Source organism: Alligator sinensis, unplaced genomic scaffold (assembly GCF_000455745.1).
Source record: "Alligator sinensis unplaced genomic scaffold, ASM45574v1 scaffold1675_1, whole genome shotgun sequence".
In the NCBI taxonomy this organism is placed as follows: Eukaryota; Metazoa; Chordata; order Crocodylia; family Alligatoridae; genus Alligator; species Alligator sinensis.
The window spans coordinates 95,040-120,225 of record NW_005843086.1 but is presented as its reverse complement, the minus strand read 5'-3'; the positions used below and the strand labels follow the sequence as shown (position 1 = coordinate 120,225).

Sequence of the window (25,186 nt, the reverse complement as noted above, 5' to 3'; positions counted from 1 at the left end):
CGAAGGCCGTGCCGCTCGCCGGGCATTCGGATAAGAGGGGGGTGGGCATAGTGACTTTAGTCTTGAGACAGGCCGGTCCTTGACAAAAGGGAGTACTTTCTGATCACAGGACATTTTAAAGACTCAGAAACATAAAAAACGAGGGCTGGAAGGGAGCTCAGGAGGTCACGCCTAGTCCAACCCCTGCTCCAAGCAGGACCAGCCCCAACCACATCATCCCATACAAGGCTTTGTCCCCCTGGGTCTTCAAAACCTCCAAGGATGGAGACTGCACCGCCTCTCTGGGGAGCCTGTTCCAATATTTTACTACCCTCCTAGTGAGAGAGTTTTTCCTAACATCCAGCCTCAACTTCCCTTGCTGCAACTTGAGCCCATTGCTCCTTGTCCCATTATCTGCCCCCACTGAGACCAGAAATATTAACAGCTGTAGATCGCTACCCCCTGGTCCCCAGCCAGGCTCAGCTCGCTCTTTTTCCGGTTGTTCAGAGCTCTTAATAAAGGCAGGGGAGGGAAAGTTTCATCTAAGCCCTAGGGCGTGAATTTGAGTGAGGTCCTGATGCGGTGGCGATGGCCAAGACGTGTGTGAAGGAAGGGATGGGAGAGGCTGGGACACCTGGAACGGGATATTTGGGGAGTGAAGAGCCCAGGAGCTGCGCGTCCTGCTGTGCTGGGGCCGAGGTTCGGTAGCTCCAGCACCGCGCGCCCTCCTGCACGGGCCGTCGGGCTGGTCGGTCCCGTGTCTCTGGTACCGAGTGCAGCGGAGCCCGGGAGCCCAACGCACCTCTGCCCCGGGAGCCCCTACGGCTGCAGGAGCCGCAGGGATTTCCCAAACTAGCGAAGGGCCTGCGTTAGCCCCTGCTCCACCCAGGGTTTAAAGCCAATGACCGCAGCATCTCCGCTTTGACCTCACGGCTCGTTAGAAAGCTACCTGGTTCCTTCTAAACTCTTCACTCCACAGGTGTTACCGCCCCTCCTTGCCACGGTCTGGATGGTCCACCGATCAAGCTCACCTTTTCCCTGCAGGCTGCTGTCTGGTCCCTGTTCCCTCGACAGCCCTGCAGACTGCTTTTACCTCGCTGCAATCGCAACGAAGTGGGGCTGGACGGGCCCGGCAGAGGTCACGTCTGGTCCGGCCCCTGCCCCAGGAAGGATCAGCCCTGGACGTAGCCAGCCTGCGCCATCACATAGGCAGACACGCTGCAGATCAATAGTGGGAGCCTGGTATCCAGCATGCGTCAAACACCAGCCGCGGTGTTTTATCTCTCTCAAGGGCACATGGCAGCCTACACGGGCAGATAGAGCAGGGAGCAGAAAGCAGAGCGGCAGATCAGGCAAGGGAAGGGGCTCGGAGCGGCCATTTGTGGCACCCCTGCCAAAGAAGTTGTTTGCCCCCGGCTCTAGAGCAGGCTTTTCACCTGGTTTAGGAACCTGGTTCGTGTGTCACGGCGCTCGCCTGCGTGAGAAGGAGCAGGGAAGAGCCTGCGCGCACCTCGCTCGTCTGCTCTCCGGGCAGCTCCTGTCCGTGGCGCTCGCGGCACCCCGGGCGGGAATCGCTGCCACAGATGCAGGGGCCAGCCTCTGGCTGTGGAGCGCGGGCCCAGCCGGGGCTCTGCTCGGAGTGAGACTTTGCAGTGCATGCTGCAGCGGGAGGGCATTGCACGGGATCCCTCCGCACTGATCCATCCCTTTCAAAACCTGCCCTGGATCCCTCTTTACTGGGCAAGAGAGGGCAGAGGAAGCCTCGCCTTCCTTTCTGTTCAACAGCCACGAGTAGCTCGGCCCTCCACGAATGGCCCCAGCCCCTTGCTGGCTGTGCTGTCTGCCTCCACCCCTCCTGTGGCAGTGAGTGCCACGAGTTAACAATGCAGTGCATCGAAAAAAATAGGACTTTCCCTTGCTTCTCCTGTACCTAAGGCCCCTGGAGCTTTTGTACTAGCACCTGGACGCCTCTTGTGCAGCTTTTCATTGACAAGAGGATGTAGCAGCGATGCCAGCCCCATGGGCGTTTGCTCCCAGCGTGGCACCTCTGGCTGCAGCTGGACTCCCAGACGCAAGAGAAACACGCTGTGCCGCTGCTTGTAAAAGACCCTCTGCCCTCCCTCAAAGCAATAGCGTTGCAACCAAGCGGCCTGGGTCTGGTCCGTGGGGATAGGGCTGGCCCTGCCCAGAGCCGGGGTCAGACTAGATGTGACCCGGCCTCTCTACGACCATCTGTCGCGTTTCTGAGACCCTTCAGCAAGACTTGGACATTAGTTAAGGAGCCAAAGGTGAGCACATCGGTGTTACACTGGGCTGCTTGAGTCTGCAGAAGGGAAGACCGAGGGGGATTGAATAGCAGCCTTCACCTCCCTGCAGGAGGGCTGCAAAGAGGATGGAGCTGGGCTGTTCTCAGTGGGGGCAGATGGCAGGACAAGGAGCAATGGGCTCAAGCTGCAGCAAGGCAAGTTGAGGTTGTATAGCAGGAAAAACTTTCTCACCAGGAGGGTGGTGAAGCGCTGGGACAGGCTCCCCAGAGAGGTGGTGCAGTCTCCATCCTTGGAGGTTTTGAAGACGCGGGTAGACAAAGCCTTGTCTGGGATGCTGTAGCTGGGGCTGGTCTTGCTTTGCCCACTGGTCAGCACGCAGTGCCTTCCCCAGCACCTGCCCCACAGTCAGCCCGACCACGGGGACGGCTTTCATTAGGAGGGTCAGGTGCAAAGTGTGTGACCTGCCAGTTCCTGATGTCCTCGCGTCCCCCAGCCCCGCAACCGTTTTCATTGCCCCCCACAGGCGTCTCCAACGTGTCCACGTCACCCAGATCCCGCCGCACCTCAGTGGCTTCAGCTTGCTGCCTCGCCACAAGCCGGCTCTTGCCCCTGCTCTAATATCATCTACTATCAAGGACTCGGGCCTTCAGGATGAGCCGCTAACGCAGGGGTGAGTGGGCTGACGGCCCCGCTCTCACCCCAGGGCTGGGGCACAAGCTCCCAGCGACCCCGTGGTAGCTCCGTGACGGACACCCGCGCAGCGCTGGAGCTCAGCTTGCCTGGGGCAGCGTGGCTGCAGCCGTCCGGACACCCCTGGGAAATCGCTGGTGTCCCCTGGTTGCTCCCCAGCTATGAAGATCCCTCGGGTCCCGCTGGCCTCAGGCACCTCCTGCTTGGGGAGGCCAGGACCGCCTGGCTCCATCCCTCTCCACTGGGGACGAAACCGCCCAGCGTACAGGGGCCAAAGAGCCTGGCAAGGGCCCGCGACAGCCTGATGCGCCCACGTGCTGTTGGAGGGGCCAGGTCAGCCGCCGTGGGACACAGGGCAGGAGGGTCCCGGGGCCTGGGCCAGCACGTGGCAGCTCCCATGCCCATAAGCCCGGACACCTCCCTGCCGGGGGCCGGGTGCACCGCAGTCCAGTTCAGCCCAGTGCCCCCATGTCCCCTCCACAGGACTGGCGCGGGGAGTGGGCGGAGGCGCAGCTGAGTTAGTGCCGTTTACTGCGTGTCTGTACACATTATAAAACACAGTCCAGTACAAAAAGCTTCCCCTGTACAGTACAAAGCGTACAGCGGGGTAAGGCCACCCGCGGCGTGGTGCAGACGGACGATGGGTGGGGGGGCGCAGCAGGCAGGGACCAGCGCAGGCACCCAGGTTTGGGGGGCAGGCCCAGCTGGCTGCCCCCACCCCACTCAGATGACCCCCACGGGTGGGCTCTGGTCTGGGTGGCGCGGGGCTAACCGTTAATGCTGCTTTACACTGCTGTGCTCCACCCCGCCGGCCCCATGGGCTGCACCAGCTCCCTGGCACATCCCTCCTCCCCCAGGCCAGGACCTCATGCTGGTGCCAGTGCCTGCAGCCGGGGCCTTGCCCGTTGCTGCCCAGGGGCCGCCTCTGCTGCCCCCTGCGCTCCCACCAGGCAAGGATGGCGGGCGCGGCTCCACTCTGCCCCAGCCGGGCCGTGGGGACACACGACAGTCGCCGGGAGCCGGGGCCGGCCAAGTGAGGTGTCTCGCAGCTGGAGCTGCCCAGCGCCCACGTGCCTGCTCCCAGCCCCGGGGGCCGCAGACTCAGCGCACCCAGCGCCCCGTGCCGGGAGCCGGCTCTGAGCTGGGTAAGTTACTGCGTGGGAAGAGCCCTGTCGTGTCGTGTGTCCGCGCCGTCCCCCGGGGCAGGGCGAAGGCCGCTCCGCCGAGCGTGGAGCCGGGTGCTTTGGTGTGCGGCGGCAGGCGCCCCCTCGCCCCTGCCAATAAATAAATATGTACAGCATATAAATAAATAAGGCAGGCGAGGCTGCAGCGCGGGGCCTGGCCCGGCCGCTCCTTGGGGGTACCTGAGAGCTGACCCCCTCCGAGGAGCGGGCCTGGCCGCTGTGCCCCTCTGCCACCCCCCAGCAGCGCGAGGAGGCTGCCGGGAGCCCCAGGGAGCAGGCCCCCCGCTGGCTGCAGAGGAACAGTCCCAGCCCCGTCCCCATCGGGGCCACTCGGGGCCCTGGGATGCTTTGCATGTGCTTTGGGGGCCCCAGTGCTCCGGGCAGCAGCTCCCGGGCCAGGCCTGCTCCACTGCCCTGGGGGCAGGGAGCACCGGGTGCCCAGGACGGTCCTGGCCGTGCTGGGCCGGCGCCGGGGAGGGCCCCCCAGCCACTGTGCACTGGGCCTGCTCCTCTTCTCCATGGGGTGACACCCCCACACCTCCCACATGCCCCGGCTGGAAGGCAGCCGGTCCCCGGGGCGTGGAGCCCTGGCTGGGGTGAGCCTCGGGGCGATGGAGACGTGTACGCGGGCTCCGCCACCAGCCCACGTGCCACCCCCCCATGCCCCCATGGCCGCCCTGCCCCGCTCAGTCCAGCTTCTCCAGCACGGAGGGCACGTAGACCAGGCTGAGCTCGCTGCCGAAGTTGCAGACGATGGCGGCGTTCTCCAGCACCAGGATCTGCCGGGCGGGCTGCGACTCATTGCTCTTGCCCAGGTAGACGGTCTGCAGCAGGTCCCCGTAGCCGATGTCCCAGAAGGAGACGCAGCCCTGGCCCCCCGTCACCAGCAGGTTGTCCGAGATGACGCCCAGGCTGGACCCACAGCCCACGTCCTGCAGGAGCCATAGGGGGGCTGTCAGAGGGGGCCAAGCTAGCCCCAACCCCGGCACCTGCCCCCTCCTGCAGAGGAGCATGCCGGACAGACAGACAGCCCCGCAATAACACCGTGGATGGCAGGGGTATGATGGGCACAGGGGCCACTGGTGGAGGAAGAGCCAGGGACCCTGCCAGGAAACCAGCCGCCCTGGCCTGGAAGGTCCCTCCCACTCCCCACGGCTGGACCGAGCCCCCCCACCCATGTGCTGCAACCGGCCGCCCACCTGCTGGATCGAGTAGAGCTTGGCCCCGGAGCTGCGGTCCCAGATGCTGATGACGTCGTCCAAGCCGCTGCTGATGACGCAGGACGTGGTGCAGGTGAGGGAGGTGACGTCCCCGCGGTGGGCGTACATGTGGCTGACGCGGCTTCCCGTCAGCACGTCCCAGAGGCAGATGGCACCGTCCTGGCCCCCACTCGCCAGCACCATTGTCTGCGAGGACACGGGCTGCGTGAGACATGGCTGTCCCAGGCCTTCGAGGCACGCGGCTCGCACCCAGGCACCATGGCCAGGTCTGAAAGCTGGGTCCAGCCTGGCTGCTGACCGTCTGCTGGGGCTGGGCAGCACTTACCTGCCATGTACTGACCCAGGGGCCCAGCCCAGCTCCGCCTGCCCCGACAGGATGCTGCCCCGCAACCCGCTCTGCACCCCCCGTCCGCACCCCCTCCTCACCTGATCTATGTACACGGCAGTGATGCCTCCCGAGTGCCCCTGTAGTGTGAACAAGCAGCACGAGTCCTCCAGGCGATACACCTGCAGGTCAGAGCGGAGCCGGCGTCAGCCTCCGTGCTGCATGAGCCCCCCTGCCGGAGCCCATCCCGAGGCCTTGCTGCTCCTTTCCCCATCCACCCGACCCATCTCCTGCATCCCAGCGCCCCCGTGACTTCCGGGGTGCAAGGCCTATCCCTCAGCCCCAGCTAAGTGGGGTGTGGATTCGCAGCAGGAGGGCACATGAGGCCAAGAGTCATGTGGCTTCACACCCGAATTAGTTGGAGGTGGGGAGGGAACTACCCGCCCAGAGTCAGTCCCAACCCCCGTTGGCCGCGGTCCGGGTGGGAGGGCACTCACTCGCAGCGTGTGGTCCTGGCTGCCTGTCACCAGCCGCCCCGCTGCCGCCTTCAGGGCTGTGATGGGCTTCTGGTGCGCGCAGGACACGGTGTGGGTGAGCTGACACAGGACGACGTCGCTGCTGCTGAACACAGGGGAGGAGGGCATGCTGCTCCTGCTGGGTGTTCCTGGGGGCACACGCATGCACACGCAAATCACACGGGTTGTGGCAGCCTCGCATGCCAGGGCTGGCCTCCCACTCCCCCTCTCCATGCCTGGCCGGGGACACAGAGGAGAGCTCCAGTCTGTTAGCAGCAATGCATGGCTGTCATGTTGCTCTTATGTAGTCGTTGCTGCTAGAGGATGTGTCATCTCAGGATGGGCTATGCCCAGGAGAGGTGTTGCTGGTAAGCGGCAGTTGCTCTTACCAGGTGTTGCTGCAAGTGAGCGCTGACTGCACCTCCTTTCTGGAGCTGGACTTGCCATGCCCTGGGCCAGGTTTTTCCCAAGGGCTGAGCCCCCGGCGAGCCACACAGAGGCAGCAGCTGCTCAGCACCCCCGGGGCCCTCTGCCACAGGGGGTCCCAGCCCCCTCCCACAGCAGCAGCTGCTGGTGACGATCAGCAGGACACAACCGTGCGGGCAGCAAGGCCCCAACCCGTACCTTACCCTGCCCCAGTCTCCAGAGCCGACGCTGGGACCACATTGTCCCCAACCGGCTTTGTACACCTCCCTCCCCAGCTACGTGCAGAGGAACCACCGGGATCTTCAGGGCTCGACTGCAGCGCTCAGCCCTGGGGCTTCCCCGTGTTTTCTGAGCGGCAATGCTGAGCGCGAGGACACATGAGCTGAGAGCACGGGGAGGGGACGGGGGAAGAGAGACCGAGGTCTCCCCATGTCGTCCTTGGCTGTGCAGCGTGCCCGGCACTCGCTCACCTCGGAACTGCAGGTGGTTGAAGGACGCGCGCGTCTCCAGGGAGAAGAAGTCCAAGGAGCCGTTCAGCCTGGCGGCCACGATCCTGGTGGACAGAAGCACACGCACGTGAGTACATGGTGAGGCCAGATCTGGAGACACCTCCAGAAGCAGAGTGAGGGCTATACTGCCCAGGCTGCACTCGCATGCCCCTTGCCATAGCTTTGATGCACGTGCTGATGAGGAGGGGATAGGGCTGCTGGGAACAGGCCCAGACACAGGGTGCGAGAGCTCTTGTACCCAGCAGGAGACACCGATGTGCTGGCCAGAAAAGGGGGGACTCGTCAGCACAGCCTGCAGCTGCCTGACCCACGTCAGCATGAATCCTGGCAGCTGTGCTGACAGCTGGCTTCAAATGACACGGGGGGTGCGGACAGACAAGGGAAACGTCAGAGGCGGTCAGTCACCTCTTGTTCAGGAACACAAGTGCCGTGATGCCCGACTGGCCCTCGTCGTTGCTGCAGCGCAGGGTCCCCTCGATGGCGTCCCACACCTGTAAGAGAGGCCGTGTGAAAGGCAGCCTGCGGGCCCCAGGGCTTGCATCTCTCTGCCCCAGCACCGCCGGCGCTCGTCCTCCTGCTGGCGGCCGGCCCAGTTCTGTTTGAACCCGGACTGGACACAAAGGTCAACGCCAGATGCTCCGGGGTGCTGTTCAGAACAAGAGCCCGGTGCTCAGGAGCACATTTAAAAGGTGAAAGACATGCACTGCACTGCATAGCATGTCTGTGTGCTCCTGCCCTCTCCGGGAAGGATCGCGGCCTGCATCAAAAGCTGAGTGGGAGAGTTTTGTTCTAAGTGTTTTGATGGGAAACACTGTCCAGATGACAGCAGATTTCATGCACTGAGATCCCTTCCCATGAGCAGGCAACAGCAAAGTTTGAAACAGTTTGCTTTTAATTCAGCTTTGGAAAAATATTGGAGTTTCATTTCCTAAACTTATTTTATGTTGCTGTTTCTATTGCTCTTATTTCTTTAGGTCATTTCATGACATGTTGATAAAAACAGTGTTCAGTTTGATGGCGCACTGAGTTATAGCAACAACCAAAATAGTTCATTAACTTAGAGCATCTTAGCTGCTTTCTAAACCCTTTGAGGGCAGCTGCCACCTGATGCAATCTGAATCATATCATCGTCTCGCCTGGTTCAAAGGGGCTCCTGTTTGTGTGGTAATGAAAAAGCTTAATCCTCTGAACAGAACAGAAAGATAAGCGCTTAATGCGCTGACGATGACGGAGCAGATGACAGACATTTCTAAATGAAGATCTCATCCTGACGCACAGTCTCTGCATCCATCAGACGCTCCTGTCCAAAGCCCCTAAAAGAACCTGAAGCTGCCCCATGGGGACGAGGGCTGGCAGCCTGGGCCCTAACCCAGCTGGGGCCCTAGCTGCTGGCATGCTGCTCACGGCATCTGGTCCCTCCCTCCAGGGAAAGCACCCCGGCCCCTTCCCTTACCTCCAGCTTCCCGTTGCTGCGGCCAGCCACAATGAGGTTCCCCTGCAGATCCAAGCTCCAGACGGAGCTTTCGAAATCGCCGCTCCAGGTGGGCACAGGCGAGGACTTGTCAAATCCGGGAAGCACCTCGTCCCCCAGGCTCCTCCTGCGGGCACTGCACCCGCTCTCCCCGCTCCCGCAGCTGGGGGACCGGGAGCCGCTGGCTCCCGTGCACAGCCCGACCTGTCCGTGCGGGGTGGAGAAGCCCGTGAAGTTCATGCAGTTCAAAGCGCTGTGCTCCTCGTAGGCCTTCCCCACCAGGCTGCCGAAGTCATAACCCGCCTCCTTCTGGTGGGCGCAGACCGTGCGGTGCCGCGTCTCCGACGCCGCTCTCGCCTGCTCGCAGAAGTTGGTGTCGATGAGAGACGTGAGGTCCGGCTGGTCACAGAAGAGTGGGGGCTGGGGAGGGCTGAGCATCCTTTTGAGCTGGTGGCCGTTGTCGTAGCACTCCTCTGGCCCGCACTTGGCGTCTGGGCTCTGGTCCCAGCCCTCCTGGTAATCGAAAATGCCACTGCTGTCCCTTCGCAACCTGAAATGCAGCAGCTGCAGGTTAGTGTGCCCTTCCCTACGGGCTGGGATTGGGCCCAGGAGGGACAGGTGGGACTGGACTGCTACAGCAGCCTCAGGACTGTGGAAGGAAAAGGGCAAAGCAGCAGTGGCCACGTACCCCAGCTTGGGGATGACAGTGAGGCAGTCTCCGGTCTGTGCGTCCCACACACGGATCTGCCCCACCAGGCAGCAGCTGACAAGCAGCATCCCATCACTGGCCAGGCACTCGATGTCCTGAGAAGGGAACACAGGCTTGGGTGAGCAAGGAGCTAGCAACACCTCTGGTTTCCAGCCATCGCCTTCCTCGGGGCTGCCCGTACACCAAGCACCGAGCACCCCCTGCACAGCGATGCCCAGCTCCAAACCACCAGCGGGCTCGGGCCCTTCCACGCTGCATCAGGGCAGGGGTTGCCCCAGGAGCCCAGTGCCGTATCCACACAGCAGAAGCAAAGCAGGCTTCAACTGCCTTCCACTTCCCGATGAATCTAGCCTGAAGAGGCTGCGGGCCCCAGCCCACCCTGTGAGTGCCCGCTCATGCTGGACTGCTCCACACACAAAGGGAGAGCAGCCAGAGACTTCATGTGCACAACGCTGGAAGGGGCAGGTTCAATGCCCCCTACATTTGGCTACCACGCAGCACCACTGGTGGCCTGGTCTTTCGTGGTTGTCTATGTGGTTTTGGACCTCTCCAGGGCACTGGGTTTTCCACTGCTGGGTGCACAGCCCTGCATATGAAGATAACCACATGACTAGTCTGTGACGGTAGAGTCAGAGGCCCTATGCATGCTCCTTGCTGGCATGAAGAACCGGACGCCTCCGCATGGAGTCCCCCAGAACCCGTGGTCATGGGCTTGAGCCGCAGGAGCAGACAAGCTGCACATGTACAGCCTTTGTTAGCCCCCAGGGCTCAGTGTACTTGTCTGAGAAGCTGGAAGCTCTGGGCCCCAGGCCCCCCTCACCTAGAGGAGGTTTGATCCCTGACTTCCCACAGGCCAGGCACTGCTTGTACCCCTCTGCAGTGTCCCAGGTGAAGCTGAGCCCCTACCGCTGCCCTTGGCAGAAAAGGATGGACGGACACTTCTGCCTCACCAGGAGCAGGGCTGCAGTCCTTCCCAGGCCAGCAGACACCTCACTGAGCTACACACCCTCTAGCCTACTTCCTTCCCCACAGCCTCCTGTCTCTCTCAGCCCTCTTGAAGCTGCCTGGGGTGAAATGCCAGGGGGAATGCCAAAGAAGGGTCTGGGTAATGGCTGAGCTGTGGGGAGGTGGGGAGGGTGCTGTGCTAGGAAGTCAGAGCTAGGTTCAAGGCCCCTCTGGGTGAGGGGGGTGTTGAAAACCCAGGACCTCTGACTTTCCAGGTGACTGCCCTGGCCACTGAGCTGTCTGGGAAAAGACGAGGTCTCTCAACGTGTGTAGCAGCCTACACTCAGGAATACAAGAGCCCAAGACGTACTGAAAAGCAGCCCCTGAGACAACTGGAAAAGAACCGGGCCATGCCACGTCTGGTGGTGCACTGTGTGCTGGCTACATTGCTCCGGATTGTCAATCCCGGGTCCCCACGACTTACCTCTGTGCTACAATAAGGCCACCAGACTGGCCCGTCAGGTCTCGCACTCGTGGCTGACAGAAGCACGAAGCAGGAGGGCATGGATTACAAATACAGGTCTCTCCTAACAAAGCCTGTTGGAGCAGATATGCGTAATCCAGCCCAAGCCAACCTACCATAAGGTGACCTCTGAGAACCAAAGGAACGATCTCCGTCTCGGGCGGTGAGTAACCATAATCGTCACAGGGCAGGTCCCCTCTCTTCCTTCGCGTGTGTGAGAGTCCGTTCTGCCCATAGTTCTTGGGGCAGAAGACTTTGTACAGGCAGAAGAGCAGAAGGACCAGGAGGATGCCGGAGGCCAGGCCCAGCGCTGCAACCCTGGTGGGCAAGACACACCGGTGTGTTAGTTGTACCTTACCCCAACACACCGGCCCCACTGGCACGTGCTGGTGCACGTGGTAGCCCCTGCCAGGAAGTTCGCAGCCTCTGAGCCCAACTAAGTTGTGAATGGAGGGGCTGGGCGGGTGTCTGTCTGGGATGGGTCAGGGCCACACCTGCTGCAGGGGTTTGGAGTAGAAGACCCTGGGGGTCCTCTCCAACTCCAATGCTCTGATTAATGTTCGGCGGCTGAAAATGAGCAGCCTGGGCTAAGTAAGCCTATGTATGTGTCCACCCCATGCCCCACGAAGAGCTAGAGGGTGACCTGCTGCTGCAGGGAAGGAGGCTGCCCTGGCTGGGCAATGGGGCAGTCAGGGAAGCGCATGAGGGGAGTGCTGTGTGCTGGGGCTGTGCAAGCTCTTTACTGGTACAGGGTGACGTCGTGGTGCCCCTGCAGCCTGGGTGAGCCCTCGGCAACTCGCCCTTCCGCCTCCGATCTCCCGTGGCCCACGGGGAAGAAGGAATGGTAGCGATTGGCCTCCTGGGGATGGCGCACTTCTAAGGCCTCTTGTGGATTCAGGTACAGGGTGACGGGGATCGCCGGGAGGATGCTGATATACCTGCGAGGGGAAGGGAAGACCACAGACCAACTTAGACTGACAGGGAAGGACCCCGTTGGAGCATCCAGACTCTCCCCATCCCCTGGGGACCAGGGTTGGGCCCCCCAGCATAGCCTCCACTGCTCTGTCCAGTCTCTCAGGAAGCCACTAGGCTCCACACCAAAACCCAGTGAGACTCCGCTCCATCTCCCCAGCTCTGCGAGGGGGGCAAAGAGCCAGCGTAGGAGCAGGTCACCCGCGTGGCCACCTGGGTTTCACAGACAGCAGGCACCACTACCTCACCTCCTGCATAACCCAGGGTGGGGAACCCAATCCGGCAACCCCAACATCTAGCCAGAGTGTGTGGTTGAACCAGAACGCATCCCTCTGACATAGGCTGGGCCTTTAATTGCAGCAGGCCACAAACTGCCTCCAAACGTACCCATGTGGCAGCACTGACATGCAGCTGCCTCTGGAGTGAAGGGAAACAGCCAAGCACATCGCTCACCGCAGCAAGGTGGGAGAGGTCAGGGATGACTGGATCAACCAGAAACCCCCATTCTTAAGGCAAAAAGCACTGAGACGAAGAGGCGCCAGGCAGAGCAGAAACAACCTGGAGAGCCAGTCCCAGCCAGCAGCAGGGACTCCAGCCACGGACAAAGGACAGCAAGTCAAAATGGGGCAGGGACTTAGCATGGAGCAGTTACCCCGCAGTACGTGAGTTAAACCAGGGCAGCTTAAGTTTCATTCAGGGCTAAGCTGCCCCAGGTCAGCTTCCAGTTACTGCAGTGTAAGAGCAGGCAGCCACCCCAGAGCCATTGCTCTGGGCAAGTCCCCATGCCCAGGCAATTCGCTGTCTTTGGTCCATTTGTCCAGGCCCTTGGTTTGTCTGCTCTGAAGGAGGGCTGAGCCCGGCCTGCTGGGCTCTGTGGGGCCCGCACAGGGCCGCAGCCCCCACGCTCCCAGCCACTTGCCTCTTGGCCAGCGTGATGTTGTAGTAGCTGAAGAGGGCTGGCCAGTGCCGGAAGGACAGCTTCCTCCAGATCTCCTCGTCCTCTGCCCCCCATGTCACCTCTGCAGCAGTGCCCAGCTCTGGCTGCCCGTTCCCCCTGCTCTCTGCTCCCTGGGCCCACGCGTCCTCCTCCAGCTGGTCCAGGGACTCCAGCCCCGCCTTCTGCTCCCGCTGCTGCGTCTGGTTCTCAGACAGCAGCACGGGGTCCGCCGGGAAGACAGAGAGGTCGATCTTGGCATCCCCGGCGGGAAGGACCCCACCGGGCACGGGCATGGGGGGCAACCCTGCCTCTCCCAGAGGGCTCTGCTCGGTGACCTGCGACGTGAGGTAGGTACGGAGGCCGGCGGGGTCAGTGTAGACCAGGATTCCAATCCAAATCACCGTCCCGGCCTGCACGGCACAAGCGGAGAGACAAGAGTGTTTAAAACCCGGTGCCCTGCCCACAGTGGCCAACATCCCCACTGCACAGGGCCCTCCCAGACACTACGTGCTATCTGGCCTGCTGTCAACAGCCTCCCACAGAGACAGTCCTGCTCCAGCAGGATCGAACCCCCCTGACTTCGGCTGGAGCTGTGAGGATTTGTAAAGCAGCAAAGCACCCACAGAAGCCTGACACTATGAATGTCTAGGAACTCCTGGTCTCCATCACATAAGGACATCTGCCCTGGGTCTCTTGAGTGCATTGTAACAACCCTGGGAGCAATAGGACCCTGCCAGCCCTCGTCCCCGTGCTACCTGTGCCAGGATTGGGTGTTCCTCGTCTTTTGGGGCATTGTGCTTTGTGCAACAGGGTTGATTGTAATGTTTTAGGACTTGTCTGGGATGGTTTAGACAGGGATGGTCTTGCCTAGAACAAGGGGCTGGACTGGAAGGGACCTCCAGAAGGCCCTGCTGGTCTGACTAGCTGTGCTTCTGTGATATTTGTGCCACGCACACATGCACAGCCACACTCCCCTGTGTACCAGGAGAATGGCTCATTGCTGCCAAGTTTCCAGCAGGGTGAGTGACCTGCCTGAAGCAGCGTGGAAAATAGTTTCATCTCCGTGTGATGAAAAGCCCTAACCCTTCCCTCCACACTGCCCCAGGAGCTGAGTACTTGTCCTTTTCAGGATCTCTCTTCTCTCCTCATTCAACCACTCCTGAAAGGATGCCTCTGCAGAGATGCCTTCAAGTAACTAAAAGGAGCCTGGCTAGAGGGGAACTGGGAATAGCCCACTAATCACTGCTCAGTGTCAGTTAAATTTTGTGCTCTAATTACTGAGCAGAGCCCTGGAGCCAACGGAAACAGGCAGACAGGGCTCGCAGGGAGCTGCTTTCCTGATGACACCACCACTGCGAGGAGAACACGAAGCTTGAGGGGAACAAAGCTGCTCAAGAAGCCACGTTTCTTTTTCTGGAAACGCAGCCCCCAGAAATGGGTCAGCAGGGTGCACCAGACAGCCGAGAGCTTGCACGTACCATGATGAGTCTCTGGGCCAGCCGGGTCCTGGCGAAAAAGTAGATGACCCGCAGCCTCTTGGGCAGGCGCAGGTTCCTGAAGGAGGAGGGCTGCAGGGTGATGGTGTGCGGAGTGGCAGGGCGCATGGCCAGCTGGCGCTCATACCGCTGGGAGCGGCTGATGGACTTTGCTGGGGGCAGGCAGGCTTCTGAAGGCAGCCGTTTGTTCAGGTCCGCAAGCTGTGAAAGGACAGCAGAGGGGTCAGGGAGGTGACAGACTTCCAGAGAGACATGATCCCTGAATCACCTGGCTGTACATGGGTCCGGGCCTGAGCAGGTGAGGCCAGGCCCGTTCCCATGGTCTGCAGATACACATGTGCACCTGAGCACCCAGCCTCGTGTGTGTGGCCGTCCATTCCCAGGCTCTCCCAGCCATGCATACCCACGGCCCAGCGATTGGGTGTCGCTGGCATCTCTCTCACGCACCCAACCACACCTGCTGGATGTCAGTTCTCTGCATATGCCCGCTGCTGTCCCTCCCTCTACCTGCCACCTCTAGCAAGCACCTCCCCAACCTCCCACGTTGACTCTTCTCTCTGCACGAGAAACAAGATTGCAGGGAGAAGCAGCAGCAACGTCAGGCGTGGATCCCCCCAGCCCGGGCACCAACCTCCATACGGCGAATGTCGATGGACAACACGGTGCTGAAGAAAAACATCTGCAGGAAGAAGTCAGACACCAGTCCGACCACGGCGAAGAGGCAAAATTCCTGCAAGACACAATATGCCCCACATCAGCACAGAAGCCTTCTGGGCTCCCGGCAAGTATTCAAAGGCAAGCCCACCGCCCAGCCCTGAGCATGCTCCCTGCAGAGGTGGTGCAATCACCTACCCTGGAAATCTTCAAGAGGCGACTGGACGGTCACCTCACTGGGGACACCTGACCCGTTGCCTTTCCTGCCTAGTGCAGGGGGGGCTGGACCCAATGATCTCGCAAGGTCCCTTCCAGCCCCTTACAATCTATAAACTTATGCCTGGCTGGCAACACTGATTTCCCACGGTTTAATTTGTGCGGGTGAACTTTGTTCTGTTGGCGGGGTCCCACTGCAGAGCTCTGGAGCCCGCTTATGTGCAGAACAGGTCTAACATTTCTTGTGCTTCTTATCCAAACATCTCAGCGTGCTTTGGGGAAAGTGAGGCAGGAGACATGAACTCAGTCCATGGTGTAGTGGCAGGCCCGGAGCCAGCACTTGCAGCTTCCTGGGCACGTGATCTCACCGCAGGACCAGCAACATGCCTGACCTCCTCCAGCATGCAAGAAGCTCAGTCTCCGGACTCAAGCAATCACTGGCCTGCCGCTACGGGGGCGACCCGTTCCAACTGCAGTGGTGGTGCTGGTGGGATGTGAACAAGCCCCCGGCTAACCGCACTGGCCAGATAGCAGACAGCATCCTTCAATCTCCAGCTCTGCCTGGTGGCAAGGGAAGGATCCCACAGTTCAACAAGCCTTTCCGTGTCAAATCCTACGAATCGGAGGCGAGACCGGCCGAAGCCCCTGCAATGCTCCTCTCTCCCGGCAGGTGTCAGCGTGCGGACGAGGACGGGCAGTTACTGACCCTGAAACTGTGCAGCAAGCCACCGCCCCAAACACAGTGCACAGCATCATGCAGGTCCCCACCTGCTACCTCTCAAGAGTGTTAGTGCCCGGGACTCCTCTGTCCTTTGAGGGAGCAGGGTCCTGTCCAGCCCAGCGAAGGGTCAGGAGAGTAAGGATGTGGAGAGCTCGGGACCAGTGCTGGGCTAAACAGCAGGCTCAGGACACAGTGGCAGAACGACGCCAGCAGACACCCCCCCACAGATCCTGCGCTCCCCCTTCTGCACAGGCAGCCCTGGGGTCCCCTTCCCTCCCTGCTGTGCGGGTCGTTTGCCTCCCAGGCACCTCCACAGAGCTGGGACAGAGGTGGACAGGGAGCAGCTGGGCTATCCAGACCCTTTGTCCTGCCCTAGACACAACCCCTTGTCCTGCCAATGCTGCTCTCAGACACAAGCAGTGCAAACAGCTGCTTGGGGCCCTGCATGGACTTGGCGGCGCACAGACCCAGCAGGCCGCAAAGTGAAGTGTTTTTGAGTCAGCTGTTGCCTCTGGCAAACCCCCACCAGCAAAGGCATTTCCTTCCGGCTCCGCATCTGGGCTGGAGATGGGGGGAATGGACAGAAAGGCTGGAGTTCTCCCTTGGGCTTGGGGAAGGAACGTGCAGCTGGATTTCACCCTTAACCAGACACCCACCGAGCCCCAAATCTCTGGGTCAGCCCTGTTTTGTGCACAGCTCAGGTCTCCTTACGCTCCACCTGGGATCTAAGACAGATGAACCCAAGGTTGCCGTACTGACCCGCTACAGACTGGCTGTGTACGGACCATGCACACAATGCTGCTGCCCCCATGGCTTTGACTGAGAGCAGGATCGGGCCCTGGGAACCGCAGACATTTTGGATGGCTGAGGTTGAAAGGGCAGAGAGAGTGGGAGAGGGCAGGCACCCAGTCAGCCCCCGAGGCACAGAAGCACTGCCTCTCATGGGTCTGAGGTTTCTCAGTGAGGTTTTAACTGGGCCGCCATCCTGGGACAAGGGGGCTTCCTGCCTGCCTGCCATACAGTAGGAAGGGATGCCTGCCCCATCCCTTAAAGGCGGAGATGCAATTTGCAACTGGTTCTGGCTGCAAGACATGTCCTATCAAGCCCAACTTTGGGAGACCCCAGAGAGCGGGACAAAATCAGAGGAAAACATGGCTCCCCTACACCCCTGGAGCTGACAGCAGGCTTCAGGCTGAGGGATCTGCTGCTCCTCTCCACGCCTCAGGCACAGATGCACATAAACCCTAGTGGGGACCTGGATCAGCGGTTACTATGCAACCGTCACGTCTGCGTGATTCTGCAATGATGGAAGGGCAGCAAAACTGCTCCAGCGTTAGCTCTGCTCCATCCACAGTTGCAATCAGAGTAAATCAACTCACTTGCGTAGGACCAGGCAGATGTAATGCTTATAAGCTAATGTCCCCCCCAGCTTTCTAAAGGGGCTAGAAAGTACGTCTGTCCATAGCCCGGATGCATTTGGCGCTGTGCTGCACAGCAACCAGGAGCAAAGGTCAGTGCCAGACGCACACGGCCCAGATCTCTATCTCCTGGTTTCCTTGTACTCTGCGACACTAGTGCTGCATCTTATCTCCACTGCGTCCTTCACTTCTTACCTCCATTGCGTCCTTCACTCACACATACACAGGCACATACACACTCCAGCAGAGCAGCACCCAAAGACAGCTTTGCTACGCAGCCTGGAAGAGCTGGAGGTCGCAGCAGGAGAGGATCATGGGTGACGCATGGGCGGTGGGGATGATCACATACATCAAGGGACAACCAAGTATAACACAACAATTACAATATAATGAGCAGTGTCCAGACATGCGTGGACATTTGGTTCCCCGGGGACAACGAGTGGCAGCGCAGCCTGTGCTGCTAGTTGCCCCTGGGGAATTCCTGTGCCAAACGTGCTGTGGCGTGTGGCAAGTTACCCTGGGTGGGTAGGGTTGGCTGGGGCAGCCTTACCTGGGGTACTGGGGGCCTCCTGGGGCTGCAGCAGTGGTGATCCTGCCATGCGGAGCCTGGCCAGTGGTGGAGTATGGTTCTGGCCAGCCAGGCTTCAGTTTTGAGTGGCATATGCTGCTCGGCTTTTTTCCCCCCATGAGTTTTTTTGACCCCTGGATATCCGGGGGTCAAAAAAACCCTCCGTGCTGCTCCCTTGCAGTGCGGAGAACAACTGACCGTGCAGTATATGGCGCCACAGACGTGCCTGCAGCACCACATATTGCACAGCCACGCTCGTCTGGACGTGGCCATAGAGGAGTGGAGCCGGAAGGTACCTGCAGAGGTCACATCTAGTCCAACCCCCTGCCTGAGGCAGGGTCAGCCTTGTCCAAACTACCCCAGACAAATCCATAATCTAAACTCTTTGTAAAACTACTGTCAAGCCCCATCATGAGGGTTTGGCGCAGCATCACCCTCTTCCAGGGTAGCCCATGGACTCCTTAAGCACTTTTTTTGGCTGCTCCGCCCTCAGTTTATAGCTACAGGCGTCAGGACCTACAGGGCTCACTCACCCTGCAAGGCTCTGTCTCCTTCTGAGAGCTTGACCTTCTTGCACCCAAGCAGGACTCAGCCTACTGGACCCTCTCGCCCCTGCTGACGGCGCCTTCACCATCCGCTCTTCAACCTGCTCCACTGTACACAAACTGGGCTTGTACATGTGGCAAGTCACCAAAATAGCCCTTGGGTGAGGAACCTGCTGGATGTCCCTACCTCAGGCACTAGTTCTGCATCCATCGGGGACTGTGATGTGTGGGGGAGGATTCGAGATGGCTGACCTTTTTGCTGTGGAGCAGTAACCAGGAGTGTGGGGAGACTTATTGCCCTTGCTGGGAGAAGCGTGGCGCTGCCTCAGCAGTATTACCTGTGCACGTGGCTGGCCTGGCACAAACCCTGGCTGGGTAGGGACACTGGCAGCAGTTATCAGGGGAGTCACCTTTGACTTGCAGATGACTCAGCAGCTCTGGTGCTGGAAGCAGCAGTGTTCAGTGGAGATGGCAAAGGGCTGGGAGGTGAGAGACCTCAGTTCCACTCCTGGCCTCTGCCAAAGGGACTCAGTCTCTCTGGCTGTGAAAGGGGGGTAGTAATGCCCACCTTTGTAAAGCTCTAAGGGCTTATGATCATGGGAAGAAAATCCAGGACAGCTCCTCTGCACTGGCTCTCATGCAGGTGTCTATTCTGCACCTACTGAGAGGCCTTGCCTAGCTCACTCTGGAAGTGGCTGAAGTCAACCCACACAAAGCCACTCAGGACAGGGGCAGAAGAAACACTTACACTGGCGTATTTGGCAATAATTAGCAATTCACCAGCATAAAGAGGCAGTGGACAGATAACCCAGCCTGCCAAACTGGGGTGACTTCAACCAATCCAGTGGAGAACTGTCCCTGATAAAATGAGGGGTAAAATTCCTGCATTGTTAAGCTACAGCATTGTAATGATGGTCTGTCCGCGCTGCATCCAACCTGGGGTAGCCAGCCACTAAAGGCAAAGAGGCTACTCCCTGCTCTCCTACCAGAGAGCAGCAAGCCATAGAGGAGCCAGTGCACGACAGCTGCACATCTTTTTGTTCCTGATCCTGGTATCACATTTATATCAGCATCTAAAGCCAATGTACATCACGCCAGAGTGTGTGTTCATCTGCCTGTGCCCTCAGCATGGGGTAGGGGTGGAATCGCTCTTGTGCTTTCAATTCATGCCATTTTCCAATAGATTCTTGATGAGCCCTGAACTCTATGGGAATAGATGAGCCCTGAAATCTATGGGTTATTGGATTGGAGGGAATTAAAATGCCCAGCTTTTGTAACACAAAAATGTGTCACTGGCTGTGAACAGCCTGAGGGTCGCAGGCTGCAGCCAGGCTAAGTGGAGCATGTCGCAAGGGAGGAGAAGGGGCCGAGGGGCGCTCTGCATACGAGAGGATGTTGGCTGGAAGGCTCCAGTGGTGGGTAATGAAAAAGGAATCGTGCCAGTTTCTCAGGGAGGGACTGGCCTGTCCTTCTAGAGCAAGAAACTGGAAGGACAGGAGAAATAATAACCAATTTGTGCCCTAGGTCCTGTTTCCGTCATTCAGTCCTGCTCACAAGCTGTTTCCACACACTGATTGGGAGGGACTGAGGGACTGGTGAGACATGCTGCATCACTCCACTGCATACGCTGTGCAGAGATTGAGGGAGATTCTCAGCTAAGCAGGGCGAGAGTGAGGAGAGCAAGGAGGATAGCAGCTGGCTGCAAATGCGCCAGGCCTCAATTTACATCTCCTGCCTGCAGAGACTGCTAGCACAGCACCAGGACGCTGGTTCCATGCTGATTCAGACCCTCCTCACAAGTGGCGCCGGGAGCCTTGGTGTTTGCAAAGCGCTGTGAGAAACCCAGAGAGAAGGCAGCAGAGAAGTGAAGTGCTATGAATTCTCCTGCAATTTGCGTGGAGTGTCTGATACTTTACACCCTCTCCTTGTGCCGTGGGAGATGTCACAACACACGGCCAAACAACTGCTGGGCTCCAAGAGCTGGCAGCAATTCCAATGGGAGGGAAGAGACTCTTGAGGACTGAATGGTCACAGGTGAGCTTACAAGCCTGTCTACAACCCCCTTAAGCCCTGACACTGAACAGCTGCACGCACCTGGATAGCTGGGACCAGCGTGAAATAGCCGATCAAGATGATCCCAAGCTCCGTGGCCATGTTCTTCATAATAGACCAGCTCTCATTGCTCAAGCCTGGAGAAAGAAAACACGCAGTCAGGTACAAGGAAGAGACAGCACTCACTACTCGCTGGAACAGGGAATTGGCACTCAGGACTCCTGGGTTCTATTTCTGCCCCTATATGCCACCTAGGAGAAGGCTCTGGGCCTTAGCCTTGCTACCCGTGAAACGGGGATTATTCTGAGACTCAGCCAGAAGGCAGCAGAGAAGCATTATTTTTCCCTGAGGTCAAAAAAAAGTCTCCTTTTCTTCTTCTTTCTGAAGGGAGCAGATTGCCGTTGCTTTCCTGTGTTAACACACAGATCTGATCTGCACAGACCGTCTCAGCCAGCAAAGCTCCATGTTGATCCAAGCAGGTGGAGGACACTGCGTGGGATCTAGGAAGATGGTGCCCAGGACTGGAAGAGACCTTCTGGCCCAGTCACTTAGCCTCCTGCTGTCACAGACACCAGCACCACATAGCTCCATTCGTAGCAATCTCCACCTTAAAGCAGGTTAGGTTCCTCGCCCCCACTATCCCTACTGGAAGGCTGCTTCAGCCCCCCAGTCCTCTGGTGACCAGAAACCTTTTAATTTCCAGACTGAGTTCATTTCTACATCCCCACAAGGTCTCCCTGGGGAACACTGGCCTATTAAAGACATGGAGCCTGCCACACAAGCCATGGGACTGCATCTGCCTTGGAGGCAGCATGTTGGCCGTCTTTGCTCCAAGTGGACATGGCACCAGAGACCAACGTTAAGAAATGCCAGGGCTTTCCTTTTGCTGGTGATCACTCCATATTAGCTTACCTAGCATGCACAAGCCAGGGCCAGGTCTGGGAACCCCAGTGACCAGGGGCCACATTTATGGGCTTTCGCTAGCTCTCAGCAGCAGCTGCAGTCACTATTAAAGACAGTCAATATGATTCCCAGCTCCAAATGCGGTCCTGCTTTCTCCCTTCTCAGACTGTGTGTGACATTCCTTCCCAGCCCCTAGTCCCAGGATACCCTCCTTCAGACCGAAAGCGAACTTCCTCCTTCCCAGAGCTGTCAAATACCTTGCGCGATCCTTAGCTTCACTTCCAGGTCAACCGGTGTGGAGACAACCGACTTGGTGAGAACCAGGACATTCTCCAGCCCGATCACCACCACCAGGTATGGAAAGATCTCCCTGGGGGAATGTGAACAGAAAGGGAGCAGAGAGTGATGAACAGAGCTGAGAAATGAGGCAGGAGAATGGATTAAGTGACAACCAAGGCCCAAGGGACTTTGTTCAGGCTGGAGTAACGTCCTCCCTCAGACAATGCTAGTCTGGGAGCAGGAGAGAGGTGCTGACATTTTGTGTTTGCTGGTGAATTGGCCATCGAATGCTGTCCTTAACTCACACAGCGAGCGCTCCAAGGACTTGGCCTCCTGAGTGTGTTTGTACAGCGCATAACACCGCAGGGCCTGGAGCCAAGGTCAGAGCTTTAAGCACTGCTGCAATGCAGTTAATGATAAACAGTCAGGGTTGCAGCCGGGCATCAGCATTACACCCCCTGCCGAGTCACAGGAGGTCCTCATGTCTGTCCAGCCAAGCCATGTCAAAGCTTCTCAGGGAGAGGAGCAGGGCAGGGCCGTGGGGCTGGGTGAGATGCCTGGGGGGCAGGTTGCAAACTCACCAACTAGAGTACCAAGTTCCCTGCAAGCTACAGATGTGGGCAGCCTTTGCGCTGAATGGAGCAGGAACCCTTGTGTCCGCAGGCCAGCGCAACCCCATGCAGGCTGGGCCAAAGCTGAGGCCCTACTGTACAGTGTCTAACCCACAGCTTCCCTCTGCTGAAAGAAAGCCCTGCAGCCTGGGTGGTGATCCTCCACCCTGTCAAGGCAGAGGGGATCAGCCATCCAGATATCCCCGCTCAGCCACCCAACTGCTCCCAGGCCCCAGCTAGCCCCCACAGAGGCATCCCTGCAGTGTGCAGCAGAGATGTAACCTGAACACGATTGAAGCAAACCCTGCCAGGGAAAACTCTCATTCAAGGCTTGGAAAGATGCTTCCAATGGCAATTTGTCCTTTGAAACGTGGCACATGGCAAAATAACCCTGTCTCAGATCACTGTGGGGCTCTATTCAGCCCTCCTGCCTCCCCTGAAAAACCACCTGCTGTGCTCCCTGCTGCTCACACCAGCCCAGGAAAGATTAATTCACAGATGCCACCACCTTGTCCGGGCCACAGAAGTGAATGGCCACCCTGCAAGCACCGATGGCACTGAGAGGACCCAGCGGAGAAAGAGCTGAGAAGGAAACTCAGCTCCTTGGCAAGCCAGCCTTGGGCACAACAGTGAGACAGCAGTACTGCAGCCAAATGAACCCACTCTGCTTGCTGCACGGCTGGTCCCCATGCTGAGCCCTATACCCACACGTGCCTCAGTAATGCACAAGGCTTTGGCAGCAGGTGCACACATACAAGTGAGAGCAGAAGAGATGTCTCCTGCCGCTGTCCTGCCTCTTGCAAGCTCAGACATTGCTGCTAAGAACATGATCTGCTCAGGGCCGCTGCTAACTCAGCTCTTTCACTCCGATCGATTCTTTAAACAAGGTGAAGCGGCTGTTGCTCTTTTGGAAAATAAGAGGGAGAACTCAACCTGTGCCCTGGGCTGCCCTTTGCTGGCGGCTCCCATGAGCTCCTGCAGGTGGGAGGAGGCTCTCGCTGAGCAGCCAGCTGGCCAGTGAACTCTGCAAGGGGAAAAGGGCGCAGCTCTCAGACGAGCACAGGCACGGAGCAGGGCAGAGCAATGCACACACTGGCCCATCTGCTAGGCAAAGGTCAGCAAGGGGGGATGCACTAGCTAATGTGCTCTCCTGTGCTGCCTGTGAGGTGAAGGCCACTTTCCAGCTCCCCTACATTATGACACAAGTTTCCAGGGCTTTGCTGGGTGCCCCAAGGGGCTGGAAAGACATTTTTTGCTACAGGTGTCAGGGGTTTTTATTCACCTTTCTCAGAGCCAAAGCTGGGGATGATGACTGGGCTGTGCCAATGCTCCTGCTGAGAATTAAAGCTGGAGATTCCTGGCTAGAGGGTCTTGTCCCTCTACCCAGGGTCAGACCAATGCCCCGTGGTCAGACTGGTACCAACTGAGGGGCTTTGCCTTCCTCTGTAGTGGGGGCATGGCTGGGATCTCTCGAATGTATTTTTAACAAACTCTTTCCAGTGCTTGCAGTGGCAGGACACTGGCACGGCCCTGCTTTGCCTTTGGTAAGCTAAGACACGTTTCTGATATATCGGGCGTTGTGCCTGGTAGTTGTGCCTGTGAGTTTATTTCCAAGTTTTTAAGAGCAGGCCAGGTAAACACTTGTCTGGGATGTTTCGGACAGGACTGATCCTGCCCAGAGCAGGGGCCTGACTTCCCGTGGCCCTGCCAGCCCGACTCTTCTACGCTTCCCAGGTGGGGTGGGGAAAGATGTTATGTAACAGATTTCTACTAGGGAGCTCTACCCTCCTCCACGGATTAGCTGTCCAGACCAGCCGTGGTCTAGAGGAAAAACCCTGCTCGGTCATCTCCCCACTCAGTGCGGAGCCAAAGTCATTTTGCTGGACCTACATTCTGGAGACGGGCTCCTCGGCTACCAGGGCACCTCGGCACAGCAGGCTGGTGGCATCTTTGTTCAGAATTAAACAATGCAGGCGTTTCACTGCACTGATAAGGAAAGTGAAGAATGGACTCCGCTCCTGCGCTGTTTAGCTCTATTCAATTTACAGGGAACTTCACTTAGGCACAAACCTGGCAGGGGCATCATTCACTTAGCTGCATACCTCAGTGCCAGCCCCAGCGTGTTGCCTTACACTGTAACAAGCTTTGGTTATAGGCACATGGGTTAAATGCACACACTGCTTCCCTGCGTGGCAGCTGTCAAAAGGCTGCAGTTAGAAGGCTTGAGAACGACAGGAGGAAGTTGGCTTCAGCCCACGCACTTACCACAGCACAAAAGGGCTGTGTATTTAAAGAGCAGTGTCTGCAAGGAGTTTGGCTGCGGCCATGTACTCACAGCGAGTAAGGATGCTGTACTCCCTGCACTCTCCGTCTCTCAAGATGCTGCAGAATTTTCTACCGACAGCACATAATTACGGCACAGAAGCCATCAAGGAGAAATGCAAAGTCAACAAGGAGAAATGCAAAGTGCTGCACCTAGGGAGGAAAAATGTCCAGCACACCTACAGCCTAGGGAATGACCTGCTGGGTGGCACGGAAGTGGAAAGGGATCTGGGAGTCCTAGTGGACTCCAACATGAACATGAGTCGGCAGTGTGACGAAGCCATCAGAAAAGCCAATGGCGCTTTATCGTGCATCAGCAGATGCATGACGAATAGGTCCAAGGAGGTGATACTTCCCCTCTATCGGGCGCTGGTCAGACCGCAGTTGGAGTACTGCGTGCAATTCTGGGCGCCGCACTTCAAGAGGGATGCGGATAACCTGGAGAGTGTCCAGAGAAGGGCCACTCGTATGGTTAAGGGCCTGCAGACCAAACCCTACGAGGAGAGACTAGAGAAACTGGATCTATTCAGCCTCCGCAAGAGAAGGTTGAGAGGTGACCTTGTGGCTGCCTATAAGTTCATCACGGGGGCACAGAAGGGAATTGGTGAGTAGTTATTCACCAAGGCGCCCCCAGGGGGTACAAGAAATAATGGCCACAAGCTAGCAGAGAGCAGAGTTAGATTGGACATCAGGAAGAACTTCTTCACAGTTAGTGGCCAGGGTCTGGAA

The 25,186-nt window shown here is 58.6% G+C and overlaps 1 protein-coding gene across 4 annotated transcripts in view; it reads right to left on the bottom strand.

Annotated features, from left to right (window-relative positions):
* Positions 1–3,450: 3,450 nt before the first annotated feature.
* The window catches only part of SCAP (SREBF chaperone), an 84,316-nt gene continuing 62,580 nt past the window's right edge, over positions 3,451–25,186 (bottom strand). For 2 of the 4 annotated variants that reach the window (XM_025193656.1, XM_025193659.1), the window contains 15 exons: positions 21,503–21,615; positions 20,385–20,479; positions 14,800–14,898; positions 14,151–14,369; positions 12,655–13,082; positions 11,507–11,701; positions 10,880–11,081; positions 9,275–9,390; positions 8,569–9,136; positions 7,521–7,606; positions 7,077–7,159; positions 6,163–6,416; positions 5,767–5,847; positions 5,320–5,526; positions 3,451–5,052 (listed from right to left, as the gene is read on the bottom strand). In XM_025193656.1, the coding sequence (XP_025049441.1) occupies positions 4,807–5,052; positions 5,320–5,526; positions 5,767–5,847; positions 6,163–6,416; positions 7,077–7,159; positions 7,521–7,606; positions 8,569–9,136; positions 9,275–9,390; positions 10,880–11,081; positions 11,507–11,701; positions 12,655–13,082; positions 14,151–14,369; positions 14,800–14,898; positions 20,385–20,479; positions 21,503–21,615 (2,992 nt within the window). In that variant the 3' untranslated portion in view covers positions 3,451–4,806. The remainder of the gene's footprint in view (positions 5,053–5,319; positions 5,527–5,766; positions 5,848–6,162; positions 6,417–7,076; positions 7,160–7,520; positions 7,607–8,568; positions 9,137–9,274; positions 9,391–10,879; positions 11,082–11,506; positions 11,702–12,654; positions 13,083–14,150; positions 14,370–14,799; positions 14,899–20,384; positions 20,480–21,502; positions 21,616–25,186) is intronic. The other 2 variants (XM_025193657.1, XM_006037213.3) reach the window with 2 other exon arrangements.